General features: G+C 36.9%; 1 protein-coding gene and 1 non-coding gene across 20 annotated transcripts in view; both read left to right on the forward strand.

The window, feature by feature from the left end:
* Positions 1-15,803, forward strand: part of UBAP2 (ubiquitin associated protein 2) — a 145,647-nt gene that overhangs the window by 41,393 nt on the left and 88,451 nt on the right. For all 19 annotated transcript variants that reach the window (XM_090132179.1, XM_090132180.1, XM_090132168.1 and 16 more), the window contains 5 exons: positions 5,409-5,461; positions 11,358-11,425; positions 12,864-13,053; positions 13,800-14,013; positions 15,429-15,703. In XM_090132179.1, coding sequence (XP_089988305.1) covers positions 5,409-5,461; positions 11,358-11,425; positions 12,864-13,053; positions 13,800-14,013; positions 15,429-15,703 — 800 coding nt within the window. The remainder of the gene's footprint in view (positions 1-5,408; positions 5,462-11,357; positions 11,426-12,863; positions 13,054-13,799; positions 14,014-15,428; positions 15,704-15,803) is intronic.
* On the forward strand, positions 13,349-13,432 carry LOC116240991 (small nucleolar RNA SNORD121A). The gene has a single exon (XR_004169432.1). It is a non-coding gene; the product is annotated as a small nucleolar RNA SNORD121A (small nucleolar RNA).

The raw sequence follows: 15,803 nt of genomic DNA on the forward strand, positions 1-15,803 counted from the left end.
ACTGAGATGGCTTCGGAAGCCCCATCTATACAAGATAAGAACCTGAGCGTATGAGTCTCTAGTATGGAGGAGAGGTTTGATATCTGACACCTTTTGAAAATAAGTAATTACTAAAGCACAAGAGGGGGCACTTGAATGGGAGCCAAAAAGGCAAACTGCCTCTCTGAAGATAGAGGCATCCATATGTGTGTTTATAAATGAAGTTTCATGAAATGTGCACTCCTGGTTGAAGGCAATAGACAATACAGTCTGGAAAGAAACCTCTTAACTGTGGTCTCATGGTGATTCAGAACTGAAGAATGTGGCCTATTTATCTATGGTTTGGAAAAAAGCAAGTTGAATTGCTGCTTCCCATGTTCTGTGGCATGAGATGAAGACAAAGGAAAGCCTGTGTCATGATGCCAAGACATGTCATGGTCCATGACATTATTATTATCCATACCTGGAAGTTACTGACTGACAGAAGATACTTTTAAAAAATAAAATAACAAGAAAACTCCACTCTAAGCAAGCAAAAAAAAATCAACAGCCAGTTAGGGTGACCTTTCTTTTTTCTTCTTTTTTTCATTGTTTGATTTTTTTTTCACAACCCCTTTGCAAGTGTTGAAGGAAAAGACTGATGCTGGAGACCAGTGTTTTCTTTGTTGAGCATTACAGTTTTCTTGAGGTGCAGCTTTACCAACTTCATAAAAGCCATTTTTTCACTTAACCAGAGAAGCTAAAAGCTGGCTTATTGTCTAGGTGGGTTTAATGGACAGCTTCTTGTCACTCTTGACTGCCTGGTAGTCCAGTGTCAGGGTGGTGCTGAGTATTTTAATGGCTATTGAAAGGGAGTTCTTGCTAAACATGGTATTTTTTCAGGGAATTACTTTTAAAATGATGTGGTGCTATAGTGCAGGGTTTATTGTCAGAAGTACTGGAGAAACAATAAGTTAACTGACTAAAGAAATGTTCAAGAAAGGCATGTGGAGAGAGGAACAGAGTTAAAAGATTCTCTAGTTATTCACTGATGAACACAGGTAGGAGGCTATGGTTTACAGCTTGGAATTGCATTCTGCTTCCTAAGTGAGCTTGAATATTTTGACTATCCTTGTAACCAGTGTAGCTATTGTATGCCTACTCTGTTTCTTACTGTGGCGATCTCCTCAGTCTTCAGTAATGGAAGAATGTTACTTAGGAATAATAGAGTGGCTGGATGTGGCTAAACAGATGCCTGGAGTGCATGAATCCACGTACAAGGGATTTGCTAAGTAAATCACTGGAAACTGAAAATGCGCTAGCTTGTCTGCATTTTTTAATGCCACATCTGCTTTTGCTATTATACCATACAGACATCACTGAGAAAAGCACAGGATTTCAAGAAAACAGCTTAAGGCATATATGGAAATTTGGGGAGCGTAGTGAGAGTTTCCTTGGATTTTTTGGCTGTGACAGGGGATATGAATGAGTGATCGTGTGGAGTTTTCTGCATTGTAGGAAATGTTTGTCAATGTAGGGAGTTCATTCGTAATAATTTGATGGGTAGAAATTAGATGTAGTTTACTGTAAAAATTCTTTATAGACTCAAAGTACCTTTTTACTGCTGGTCTCCCTTTACTTTCAGGAAAAAGTTGCCATAGCTGACAAGGCTGTGTATGTCAGCTCAGGGAGAGAGTTTTACTTGATAAAGCTGCTTCTTTAGGCAAGTCCTTGGAATATCAGAAAAGTCTCTAAGCTGCTCCCCATTGCCCCCAAATAAAATGAAATTAGAAAAAAAAACAACCAACCAAACAAAAAACCCCTCAATAAGTGTAGACTTTAACATATAATTATTTAGTTTTGTCAAGAATGGAAGCACTTTCAACCGTTGTGCAGAAAGCATGTTAAAGGATCACTAAAGAGGAGACTGCAGCTGTGGTAGTAGTTTAAAAGCAGAAGTAGGAGTGCTGGGAAGGAAGGGAATAAGGGGTAAAGCATACAGTGGTAGAGGAGATATGGGGCTGGGAGATGAACAAAGTTGAGCTGTTGTTTTGGCTTGTTAACCATAAATATTAGTTCTCTCTCTTTTTTAATTAGTTCCTCTTACTTTACAGATCTGTGTTGTTAATTACAAATGTAATTAGTTCCAGTAATAAGGTAACAATGTGGAAATGCTAATGATGTGAATGATGAGGCATATAATTGTGTGCAGAGCCTGCAGTGGGCTAGTAGATGTGAGATAAGCCCATATCTTCTTTGATCTGCGAAGAAGTAAACAAAACTAGCTCCTTTTAGCTACGCAGGGAATTAAAAAGGAGATAGTGGGCAAATATCTGGAGAAGCTAGGCCAGTTTGTGTCAAAATTCTGTCTGAATTCATCTCACAAATTTAGAATAGAATAGAATCATAGAATTGCTAAGATTGGAAAAGACCTCCAACATCATCACCCACTGACCCACAGACCTCAGAGCATTCTCCACACCTATGGCTGTGCCATATCTGTGTGCTGGCTGTGAGGAAAAAACTGCCACAAATGAGGAGAATCCCTTGAACTGCTGTCCTTAATGTTTGCAGTTGAAATAGAAAGAGAATAAAGTTTCAATCTTAATGGTTTATAGCATTTTCTTGTAATTGTGTTGAAAGTATTCAGCATCCTAGTTTTTATAGATGTCACAGTTGAGGCAAAGAGAAGGGAACAGGTGGAAGGAAACAAAATGACCAATGCTCTTCCAAAAGAGAGTGTACTAGAACAGTTTGGTAGTTACCTAATGGCATGCTGAGTTTTTGTTTTCTTTCTTTTTCTGATAAACAGGGCAGTGGGAGATCTCAAACAACAAATGGCATCAGTGCTTAGAACTAAATTAGGATGGAGGTACTCACTTCTGAAAGTAGACTATAAAATTTCATTCTGGTGGCTTACTGATCATATAATGGTTTTGGTTGAAAGGGTCTTACAAGGTCTAGTTCTAGTTACCCTCCTGTGGGCATGATTAACTGTACAACTTCTTAAGTTAACCATCTCTCCATGGGATAGAAAGGAACTGAAAATTGCAAAGAAGTTGTTTATGTAGGACTGCAGTAGAAGTCAGGAGGAACACTTTAAGGAATCCTGCAGGTCATTTTAGAACGTGGGAGCAATGAAGAAGAGGATTTGTATAGATGTTTGAGATAAACCAAGATAAAATAATCTGGGTGCCAATACATGTATTTGGCTGATAATTCGAAGAAGGAGAAAAAGTGACAGGAAGTGAGGGCTTGGAAAAAAATAGTTGAAATTGTACCAAAGCCACGTGCTATGCTTCTTGGTTTTACAGCTTTCTGTAAGTAAACTTGCTGCAGAAGTAAACAGGAATTGGTCACGGATGGAAGTGTAAGCTGAAGTTGATCTGACAAGGTTCTTCGAAAACAAAGCATAATTTCAGTGGAAAATAGAACTGTTATATAGAAATGCGTTGCAAAGCATGGGGATAAAGGTTATGAAGAGAATATATGGAGTTACAGTCTTGCCAAGGTGGATTATGAACAAAGAGTTGTTACACTTGTGAATAGAGTTCTGTCCACACCACAAAACTGTTAGCAGTATGGATTAAATTCAGAGAATAACTGTAAATAGAGGCTGACAGATTGACTTGCTAATATGAGAATACTAATATGTGACAGTAACATCCTTGGCTGGGGAGAATTGATAAAATAATGAGGGGCTGTGTCAAATATTTGAAAAGAGTAAATGCACAGAAGTGCATCATCACTAGAAGCAGTGTGGAATGTTTGGGAAGTGTCTCAGGTATTGTTTCAAACAGCTCCTATCTCTCAAACTATCTCTCAAAGGTGTGTGGAGGTAACACAGGAATGGAGTATGCTCTGCCAAGGCTTTTGCTTGTTTGTTTTGTTTGACTGAGCTCCACTGTTGGATTTCTGGCAGTAGCGCAAACTGTTCATCTTCTGCAGAGATGAGTCTTGCTCTGTCCAATGTGAGATAAATACAGGCAGGACTAATATAGGGATGAATCTGTTTAAAGAAGATGAACATCAAAGATACCCTGTTCTAGTCGAGAGAAGAGGGAACTATCAACTTTCTCTAAAGAGTACTCCTTAAAGGGCTTTATCTACTTTCAAGGATTTTTGTGGAAATGTGAATTGGTCTAGTAATTTGAGGTATTGTAATAATTTTGATGTGCTATTCTATAATCATAGTTATTTTTCAAGTGCATCAGTATTTTACAGTAAGAAAAAAAACAAAACACCTAATTAACCGGTTAGTGAAAAGAAGAGCAAGGGGTGTTTCAGGCAACCTGATATTGCTCCACTGAACCAGCACAGAGTGGGTGTTACCTTGTTCAGGACCTGCCAAATAATTTTGGATTCACGGGTATAAAATCCCTCCCCTCTTGACCTGTATGCAACTCACTGTGGTTGGCCTGCTCCTGTCATGGGATCGGTGCCACTCTTCCCTGCTCTGGCCTGAGTGCTGCTTGCTCAAAGCCTAACAGAGGCTGTGCTGGTATAGAGAGTGATTGCATTAGTGTAAATGCTGTCTTCAAGGGGCTTTGTTCTGGAAAGAATTTATCTCAAAGGGTTGTAGTTTTACATGTAATTAAGGTAGAGATTTTTTTACTTTCATGCATGTTCAGAGGTGATGGTAGCAGAAACTTTACTGCTGTGTTTTGTTGGCTTGTGACTATGCAGTTGGAGTGAAGGTTCAAACTGTTGCTGATTTCCCTTTCTCTATGCTCATACTGGTGGGCAAGGCCTTCAGTCCATTCATCACTCCTGCATGTCTGGGTCTGCTGTTTCCTAGGGGAGGAAGTAGGTTTCTAAACCCACAGGGTCACTTAGTTTGACCTTTGCTGCATGCTGCAAATTGGGCACTGTGCTCTGATGTTTACCAAAATTTTTCTGGGAAGAAATGTTTTGCAGTTATGGTGGAAGCTTAGTGACTTTTTTGCTGCCATGATATCTTTATATGTTTTAAGATGAAAAATAGCTTGGGTTTTTAATTTGAGTTTATCAAAAATAGGACTGCGAATGTTAGAACAGATGCTCTGGTTGTGTTTTTTTGTATGGAATTGTGTATGGAGCTGGGAGAACTCATGGAGGGGCTGAGTAACCTCTCTTTGTCACCAGGAACCAGGTGTAGGAAGAAGTTTTTGCCAATATTTAGTATTTTATCACCAGTTGCAGACATGCATTTGTGCAAACTACCATAGTTGCTAGGAATTTCCTGAAATCATACACTGAAGTATAAAAGAAACAAAGAAAACCCAAACACCTCCCAAATTTTTAAATCTGCAGACCAATTTTCTGTGGCTTCTCATGTTTCCAACCAACATCTCTTCATTTTGTGTTTCAACTAGTATCAAAATAGGATTGTTTGCAATGGAGAAGGTTTGATATATGTAGTTGTACTTGCAGATTGTAACTGCTTTTTTTCCTTCCCCAAATTATAATAGGTGCATGGAAAAACTCAATAGAAGAATGGACTGCAGAAGACTGGAATGAAGATGTAAGTATACCTTCTCAGATAGCTTTCATTATTTACTTTTTCAGTCTCTGCATTGTTTTCAAAACTAAATGGTGTAATTAATCCTTTCTTGTGTTTATGTTGTGACACTTCTTACATTTCCTGCTGTAATTCTGTTTTAAAAGAGAATATATTTAGATGAGCTTTAATCTTACATAAAATTGAATCAAGAAATATTATTTTATTTTGCTTGGAAGCCTATGTATGGATAATAAACTTAAAATTTTTATCCCCAATTAAGTATTAGTGAACTATAGTTCTTTAATGCATAATGGTGATGGATATTATCTGCATATTTCCACCTAATGTTGTGTAGGAATTTAAAAGCCATATCATCACAAGTCTTTTTGTAATGAAGTACTGAATTTTACTTTGTAGTGAAGTTTAGACTCATTATTGATTCTTTTTGCTTGAGATGTCATAATTATTCCAATTAGTTATTGTCATGTTCATAATATTAAGAGAGGACATAGTAATGTGTTGAAGTTAGCACTTAATTTCTTCATTTATGTTGTTTCATCATGTTGTGTACTGTAGCAATGAAGTACTGTAGCAGTCTTTGTTCTTTTGTAGGCAAGAGACACTTCTTCATGCCTGAAAAACATTTGGCGTATTCTTTCATGTAACATTTGTTATGAGTTTGCAGTGTTTTATATTAAAGTTGAGGCAGCTCAAAAAACAAATGAGATAGCAAGAAATAAGGCGAGAAAGCCTTTCTGTTTAATTCATTTTTCATCTTGTGTGGAAAAATCTATCAATTAACTCAAAATTATTTTTGAATGATTTCCATTTACCTCCTTCTGTAGTGTGATGTGCCAATATTATCCCTCGGAATGAGTAAGCAGTTTTTTAACAAATAGAACTCCTTACTCCTCACTGTGTCTTTTGAGGAAAATTAGAGGAATTTAAAAAAATGTTAACAATCCTCCCTTCTTTGTATCAATTACTGCTATCAAATGTTGTGTTCTTGTTTTTTATAGTCTGTCCCCTTTCTCTTCTGTATATGCTAGTGGTGGGCTAAGGATAGTGAAAATTTCTGGCTTTGTTTCTCTACCTTATTTGGTGCTGGTACAGTGCAGCATTTGTAGTAGAGGAGAAACATTGAGCAGTGCTCCCTAGGGATAGATATTTATTTGTTATTACATCTGAGTAACTTGTATATGACTTTTGGAAGGGCTGCAGATGAAATCTCAAGCCTGTTGTTAATTTTCATTAATTTTGGAATGCTGGAAAAGTCACTGTAACCTAGGAAAATTATTCATGTGATGGTGCTCAGAGTGAGTCTGCAATCAAATGGGGAAAAATAGTGGGTGCTGGTGATTTAAAAAAAAAAAAAGAAAAAAAAAAGAAAAAAAAGGAAAAAAAAGGGAAGAATACAGTTTGTGCTATTTATTTTGTATTTATCTATGATTTTATGATTGTTCTCTTATAAGTCTATTTCAAATAAAGCTAATCTTGATCTTTAAGTAAATTACGGGTGAACTATGAAGATGAAGTATTTCCTTAAAGGAGATTTGATTTTATGACTTTTGTTATTTCTAAGAGAAATAATCCCAGGATGTCAGAAAAGCCATCTAATAGTATCTAGTAATTATATTTGTCCTGCCAGTTTTGGCAAATAGTCTTTTACAGCAGTATCTGAAAAGTGGATGGTTCCTGGGAGAATCATCAGCTTTCTTGACTGTTTAAGGCACAGAGGAGCATAGTCATAGGCCAGATGCCAGCTTCACTTTGGAAATTAAACATAAAGATAAAATCACTACAAATATGTTTGGGAAATTTTATTAGTCAATAAAAGTGGGCCTATCATGGGGAGATGTTTGTATTTCTGCTAGACTTGACCCATTCAAACTAAAAATGTTTTAATATAGCTAAATAACCAAGTGCTTCACCTACATTTTCTTTTTTCTTTTTAAATAAAATTAGAATCACGGAATCGCCAAGGTTGGAAAAAACCTCCAAGATCATCCTGTCCAACCATCTACTTATCAACAATATTTCCCCACAAAACCATGGCTGTTAATACACTTCTGGGGATGCTGATTCCACCAGCTCCCTGGGCAGCCCGTTCCAGCACCTGACCACTCTTACAGAGAAATGGTGTTTCCTAATACCCAGCCTGAATCTCCCCGGTGCAACTTGAAGCCATCCCTATCTGTTACATGCGAGAAAAGACTGACCCCCACCTTGCCAAAACTTCTGTTCAGGGAGTTTCAGAAAGCAAAAAGGTGTCCCCTGAGCCTCCTTTTCTCCAGACTGAACAACTCCAGTTCCCTTAGCCACTCCCTATAAACATTGTGCTCCGGACCCCTCACATCTTCTTGCCCTTTTCTGGACACACTCCAGGGCCTCAATGTCTTTCTTGTAGTGAGGGGTCCAAAACTGAACACAGAAATGTGTAAATGAATTGGAGTGTAAATAAATAAGTAGGAATGAAGAATTCCAGGAATATGTCTAGAACCGAGGGCTGTTTTCTGGAAAGCAGCATATTATGATTCTGGAATTCTGTTGCAGAAAAAAACCCCACTTTTGTAGTCTTTTTGCCTGCAGACACTCTTCTTGGTCTCTTATTCATTCTTGGTTTTTATTTCTGTATGTGGACTCCTCAGAACTTGATTTTGAAGTACTGCATTCACTTAACTTATTGCTCTTAAAAGGCAGAAACTGTGCAAAGTAGCTGAAAATTAAAGGATAAAAAAGGTGTTAGATTGAGATTTTTAAATTTGTGACATATTTTACGGAATCTAAAAAAGTTACTTGATTAGATTATATTGGGTTCTGTAGTCTAGCAGAAAAGGCATAGTATGAATCTTTGTATGGAAAATGGAGATGCACGGTTAAATGTATGATTAAATAGTTCTAGCAGTGTGACTAATTACTGAAACAGTCAAGGATGCTAATGGTGCATGCTGTCTGCAGATAAAGACCAGGTAGTTTTCTGAAGAATATTTTTGTTCAGATTTCTGTTCTCTAGTTTAGGTTTAAGTTGCATGTTCAGTATATGAACACCTGAGTGAAATTCAGTGCTGTATAACATGAGTAGGATTAAATTTTTGTGATTTGATAGTCCTGTTGGGTATTTAATTTTGGTGAAGTAATGGGTAAGTAGGTTGTCAACATGATCTTAAATAGCATGGAAACTGCTTGCGATGAAAATAGGGGATTCTGTTTTGTCGATGAGGCATTCAGGACATGACAGTGTGAAGTATGAGACAAATTTTGAGGTATTGTGGACAGCTCTGTGCTTTCCTCTTAAATTTATGGTCATATTCTTCTGGTCAAAGTTAAGTAATTTAACTATAGAAACAATCAGAAGAGGAAGAATGTACAAATATCTTTAAAGAGACAATGATTTTGTGCACCGTATCATGCTCTTTGCTTTGATTTGAAACATCAACACTTCAGAACAGACTGGTTGATTTGTCTTTGCTTTTTAGTGGTGGTTTCTTCTCCTAGGAAGCAGAACAAGATCTTGTTTCAATTTCTTTAACTTCAGTACAAAACAGTAATGAGATTTAATTATTTCTGATTTGTAGAGGTTGGGTTTTCATGAGGGTGTTCATGTTTTCTTGTTCCTGTTGCATATCAACTGTCCATAGAAGTTGCTAGTTAATTCTTAAATATGTTGTCTGCTTGTTGGCTGGAAAATGGATTTATCATAGCAACGAAGGCAGAAAAGCGCAGACATTTCAGTACAGATGGAGGGAATACCCTGGTAAAATAGCCATATGTAAATAATTCATGATCCTGAATTCCATTCTGTGAAGTTGTCATTGCCTTGCTGAAGGATTTTTAAGCTTGATGTATGGTGAACATAAATATTTTACTTAATTATACTACCTCTAGTAATTGTTAATTACATCTGTGTAATCAAAGACAACTTTTTGAAATTGCTGCAGAAAGTATGTATTTCAACAAATGCCATTATTCCTAGAAACTTCAGAATTAATTGCCTGATGTAAGTATGTGGCAGCTAGTTTGCTGCAGAGACAGTGTGTGGGACAAATTTAAATGTAGAACTGGTAACTGGAGACTTGGCAGTTGTTTTGCATGGCAGTTTACTCCCTTATATACTGTGAATGGCTTCTTAATTTGCTTAGTTTTCAGGATTCATCAGTGTTATGGCTACAGTTGGTTTTATCCTGGGTTATGTGGGAATGAGAAGTTTTTGACATTGCAAAGAATTCAGTATTTAATATAAACAGATTGCAGGTCATAGGCTGCTGCTCTGCCATTATCTGAGCTCCTTATGCCATAAGATACCGAAATCTCGTAACACAGTAGTAAGTACAGTACGTGTTGTTCTAAAATAGTCTTTTCCCTGCTGCAAATGTTAAACAGTGAGAAATAGCCTCCTAACCTTGAAAGTTCCCTGTTAGTCTTAGGTAGTACAAAGGTTTGCAGGCTGGTAGTTTTATGTGTGGGATAGATTTGAAATGTGTTTCAGAAAGATTGGGGTAAAATATATCTTATTGACTGGAAGGAAATGGAAGGAGGATCTGTGAGATTTTTTTTTTATCATGACATTGTGGTAGGTGTGTGCCTGCAGCATGTGAAACATTTGGATGCTGTTTCTGAGAGGTGTATGATAGCTCCCACTCAGCCCTACTGTGTACTTATGAAATCAGGAGTGTTTTTTTTAGGAGAATGTCAATCAGATGGACACAGGTATGGATATGCTTGCTTCCAGTACAGCTGTCCATGTGATGGCAGGTGAAAAAGGTTGGTACCTGTGTTGCCTTTTAAATTGGACTAGTAGCAATATACAGCACTAAGAATGCGTAATATCCTTTGAGCTGTATTCAAATGTCACTTTCTGAAGGGATTCCTAATAACTTTTTGAATAGGTCAGTTATTCTTTAGGTATAAAGCAAGGTTATACTCGAATAGTTAAAGGTGATTCTGTGCCAATTTAATTTAAAATAGGATGATAATATATACATATTACATTTTTTATCTTGTTAAACCTAATCTGTATTGGTTTAAGATGTGAATGCTTATAAGCAGAACCTGTCAATAGACATGAATTAGCCCTACAAAGCTGTAGCTATCATGCTATTATTTTTTTATAAAAAAACTCTCAAAAAAGAGAACAGGACCCTTTTAATCCCCTAGAATGACAACCAACCAGCCCTCCCTTCCCTTCCCTGCTACCTGCTAAGTGTCTTTGTTGTAACAGTGGTGAAAACAGCAAAGGCTTCTGCTGTGGATGGAGGAACTGGTTTTACTACTTGTAGAAACGCTTTGTTTTCCAGAGCATGCTTGTAGAGCAATCAGTTTAAGACATCATTGCATTGGTAGCAAAAATACCAAGAAGGAACCTTGAATGCTAGCTTGCTATATACATTCAAGTGTACATTCAAGTGTAGGAGGCAGCTCCGCTATTAGTATGAGCTGAAATATATAACAGAGTAGATGGAATGGGAACATGTACATGGAAACAGTGCAGTGTCTTAAAATTCTGCAACAGGATTTATAAGAACTGTACTGTAGAATCTTAAATTATATCTCCATGAGGTGTTTTTTTTTTGCTTATGATATACCAGCTGTCACATTAATTAGTTTCTACTTGTATACTTCTCAGTTGTTATTGCCCAAATTAGCGTAGGTACTCTAGGTAGGTACATCACTGTGTATGTTTATGAGACGAAATTTCCTAAGGCTTTAGTAAAATTGATTATTGATTCTGTGGAAAAAACTTTGCAGAAATTTGACTGTTTTTGTCTGCTAGAGCTGCAACGTACCTGGCTGTAATCGTTGTTTGACATTTACTTTTTATCAGGAATTACATGACCAAGACAAACTTTTTTCAAATGTTGCTAAAATGAAATGTGAATGTGTGTATGATTGTAATACTCTACTAAAAAATCTTTTCCAGCTTTCTGAAACGAAAGTCTTTACTGCTTCTTCTGCTCCAGCTGAGAATCATGTGACTCCTGGGCAAAGGTAAGTTCTTGCACATTTTTCCTATATCCTAAAAAGCTCTTGGTGAAGCAGTGTTAGATTGTAGTATTTAAAGCAAATGTTGGGTTGATATAATGTGAGGACAGCTCCCATCAGAATTTGGTTAAGCTAAATGCAAAACTCTTGCTTACAGGTAGTTGCTTTTGTGGGTTCCTGTGTTACCTACAGTTGACTATGGTTTTGGAGCTGAATCTATCAAATCCACAAGGATAATACTTAGAAGACTGTCTTCTGCACAAAGACTAGTTATAGGAAGAAATAGAAATAACTTAGAAGAAAAGTTTTCTGCTGTTTAAAGGGAGGCACTGGCTTTGCTCTCCAGAATATAGAAATCCTCCCCCTCTAGATTCAGAAAGTGCTCAGAATGCAGCATTTTGACAAATATTTTCCCAGAAAAAACTTTAGTTAGCTAGAAGGTCTATTTTGTGATGAGCAGTCTGTAGCAAAACTTAACATGGATATATAGACTGGAGAAGGCATCAATTAGTCTAGAGCTTATGATCCTTTGCTTCTTAAAGGTAGTATGCTTGCATGTTTGTTGTTCTGATGTGAATATTATTCCAGCGAATTTCCCTCAAGTAATGTTAGAAAATATTTTAGTTCATAAATTTAAGTTTGGTAATTTTTTTTACTTACTAAAATGAATTTTGGGCATTTAGAAATCTGTAGTAATGGAAGTGACAGAAGCAGCTCATCAACCCAAACTTGTAGTGTGTTTAGGATAAATTTAAGTCAGAACTTTGGGAGTATGTTTCTTACACTGTTCGAATGCTTTACTTTTTCATGGATATGATTCTGTCAAGGTTAATAAATTATGTTAAGTATGAGGAAATATGCTTCTTGTCCTGCTTATGTATATGCAGTGGGGTAATTTTGGATATGTGCCTGCTAGAAACTTTTATTTATGCTGTTCTTGTTACTTCAGTCTCACCAGACTTTCACTCAGTTTCTGTATTTATGACTTTACTATTCCTCAAACCTGTCTTATATAGAGGTTAGAACTTTGATCCCTTGCTCTTTTTAGAGGGATAGTGTGGTATGCAATGTAGATAATTGATACATAAAATGTGATGGAATGCAGGATCCATTCAAAAGTGGTGTGTTTCTTATAACTTGTCTCCAGTTACTTGGCTGTGTTTATGATATATGTTATGTGATGTTGCAAAAGTTGAGAATCTTTAAAAAGAGTGCAAAGATGAGTTAAATTCTAACTATGGTGAATGCCTTAGCTAGTAGAATTTTATTTACTCTCTCCTTCCTCTTTGTATGGAGAGTTTTTCTGTGACAGATATACAGTATTCTTAAAGGTTGCTGATAGCAGTATATGTAATGCTGGTACAGAAGCTTTATCTAATATCATTACTATTTTCTTCAGTTTCAGCATGTGTTTATTCTAGCCAAACTTTACTTTTCCTTACAGCATTGATATGGTGACGTTGCTTCAAAAGCCGATGACTTGTACTCAAGAGACAGAAGGCAATTCATTTGAGGCTTCTCAGCAGCAGACCTTTGGCCAAGCTCTAGTCTTCACAAATTCTCAGCACAGCAACCAGATGGCATCAGGAACTGGCAGTTCCAGTGCTGTAAACTCCTATTCCCCTCAGAGTCTGGTAAAATTATCTTATTCTTTCTAAATACTCTTCATTAGCAAATATTACAAGTTAAGCAATGTCTCTAGTAATGGTCATTTCATGAAATGCTTCATTTTCGTAAAATTCAGGTTATAAATGCTACAGAAATGGGATCGAGAATATCCTTTCTCGTATATAAATAAGCCTTTCCTTGTATTTGCTGGGTGGTTGTTCCTTGGTTTACATGAAGTTCTTGTATTAACTTTTGAATACAGAAAGGTGCATTTACAGGTTGACTCAGAACAAAATCATTTATTTATAATGAAGAGCTCTGTGCCAGGAAACTGTGATGTGATACTTCCAAGCACATATCTGACTGCCTTGTGAGGAAACATGAGTATTTCTGAGTTTTCTGGAGTGATATGAGTAACACATCCCTTCTTTAACAATTATTAGAGTTTAAAATTGGACCGTTGTATTCTTTGAAAATCTGTTCAGCTATTAGTAATTAAATGTCTTTTTGAAATGCGTGAGTGTTCAAGAAATTACAGCCTGTGTATCAATAATAACAGGAGAGTTCAGGCATGTGCTACAACTGCTGAATTTTTCACTTGTTCTAAATTAGCAATCAGGAGCTGAAGAAGTTTTACTTGTTGCCAAATAGCAGCTGCTGGCACTGATCTTATGATTATGTTCAAATGATTAATAAAATACTTAACTCAATTTCTCCCTGCCTTTGTTTGTTTTTGTTTTTTTTTATTTTATGTTCCCTTGTTTTTTGTCAGTCTGCAGTTCTTTGTTCTGGCTTTGGAGATCTTGGATCTTCCAAATTGGCAAACTCTACTGGATCCCAAATCTTAGACCAACTGAAATCTCCAGGTTTGGGCCAACTTACTTCTCAACAAAACAATAGCAGCTCTACCACCACTACTACAACTACTCCATCATCTTGGGATCTAAAAGCACCCATTACTCAGTCCTCAGTCCTTAGTCAGTTTGGTAAGTGCTTTAACATAATTTCTCTTTCTCTATTAGTCTAAAATTTCTTTAGACTGACGTCAGCTAAAATTGCCTTGATGAAGGGTTTTTTTGCTTTAAACAGAATGCTAGCAATACAACCGATCATAAAATTTTAGCTAAGCTTGTCTGCTGGTAATTGTTGTTAAAAATATGTTACAAAATGCGTTTTGGTTGGCATAAGGCTATCTGTAGAATGTGTTAGTCTACGGAAGTTGTGGAGCCTTCATGTGGTTACATCTTCAGTTTAGTGTGCCTGACTATGTAAGTAGATCTCTGATATGACTTAGTTTCTCAGCAATTTCAGGAGAATAAGTCTTTTGGTCTTTTTGCCTATGCTGCTTCTCGCTGAATACAAGTTTGTACCATATCTTTCTGTCTTTTCCCTATTTTCTCTTCTAACCATGACATGAACTGTGAATGAGTACTGCATAATGTCTTCATAGTGTGTATCTTCTCACTGTTCTTCCCTTGTGTGAAGTCTGCATGTGCTGAAAATGATGCAAGTTAACCATTTTGTCAGTTTGTAAGTGTATGGATTTTTCATTTAAGCATAATTGGCAGAAACAGTAGTGACTGACCGGAACTTGTACAGTTCATAGCAGTGTTCTCACTGTAAAGAGTGTCTTGTAGTTATCTTGCGTGTGTTTGTACTTGTTTGCAAATAGATAAGCAGCCAGTTTAGTAACATGTATAATTTTTTGCATGCAGCAATTCTGTAAAAATAATTGTCAACACTTCAAGTTGGTAAAATGCATTACAAAGCAACTGAATAAAAGAGCTGCTTCAGATTGAGTGCCATGGATCTCTTACAGTTCTTAGCTAGCTCTACAGCCTGTTCCTTGGCTTTCAGCATCTGGAAATTATGAAAGAGGAAGACTTGGGGAAAAAAAACTGTAGATGTCCAGTGTCTTTTGACTTTCAGCCACACTGAGATTGTAGATTAGTCCCTGTTTGTGCTGAAAAACTTCTTTGTAAAACAGGAAATCGTAAGTCATAATAGCTCTGAATTGCAAGTCCAAACCCCTTGAAAGTTATCAGAGTTTATTTACACGATTACTTGCAGTGAAATGTGCCACATTTGACTAAAATAATGCGTATGATTTTTGTTACCTAATGCACATTGTTATGAAACTGCATAGATGGATTTAATTCCTTACTTTTAAATAAAATAAATGCTTCACAAAAGCTGGTTATTTAAGGTAGTGAACCTAATATATATTGTCCTTATTATTGCAATGATAATGTTCCATGTAGAGCTTGTGTAAAGATTTCTGGAAGAGACTTGCAGCAGTAGTTGTCAGATGTGTCAGGTAACACAGTTTTTGCTAAAAAGCAGTAGCATGAAGAGCAGAATTTAATGCTTTAATTTTGATTTCTCTTCCCAAACTGACCAGACTTTAAATCCCAGCCGGAACCATCCCCAATTCTGAGCCAGCTGACCCAACGACAGCAACAACAAACACAGACAGTCCCTGTACCTCCTCCTGGGCTGGAGTCCTTCTCCTCCCAGGTAAAACTCCAAGAGCCCTCGCCGGTAGACACCTCTACAGCTGTCAGCAAGATCTTACAGCTCCCCACTATGTCTATGGATAACCAGGCAGTGACAGCCCATCAAACCCAACAGAAACAGATAAAACCACCAAAGCGAAGAATAACTCCAGCATCCAAGGTAGGTAATTTGTTAGCACCCAATTGTTAGTAAATGCGTAAGAGTTTCTAGGGAGAAGGGAAGCAAAGACCATCGTACTTCCTGTTTATGAAGTAGGGAT

This window comes from Phasianus colchicus, chromosome Z (genome assembly GCF_987193195.1).
Source record: "Phasianus colchicus chromosome Z, bPhaCol1.hap1.1, whole genome shotgun sequence".
Classification (NCBI taxonomy): domain Eukaryota; kingdom Metazoa; phylum Chordata; class Aves; order Galliformes; family Phasianidae; genus Phasianus; species Phasianus colchicus.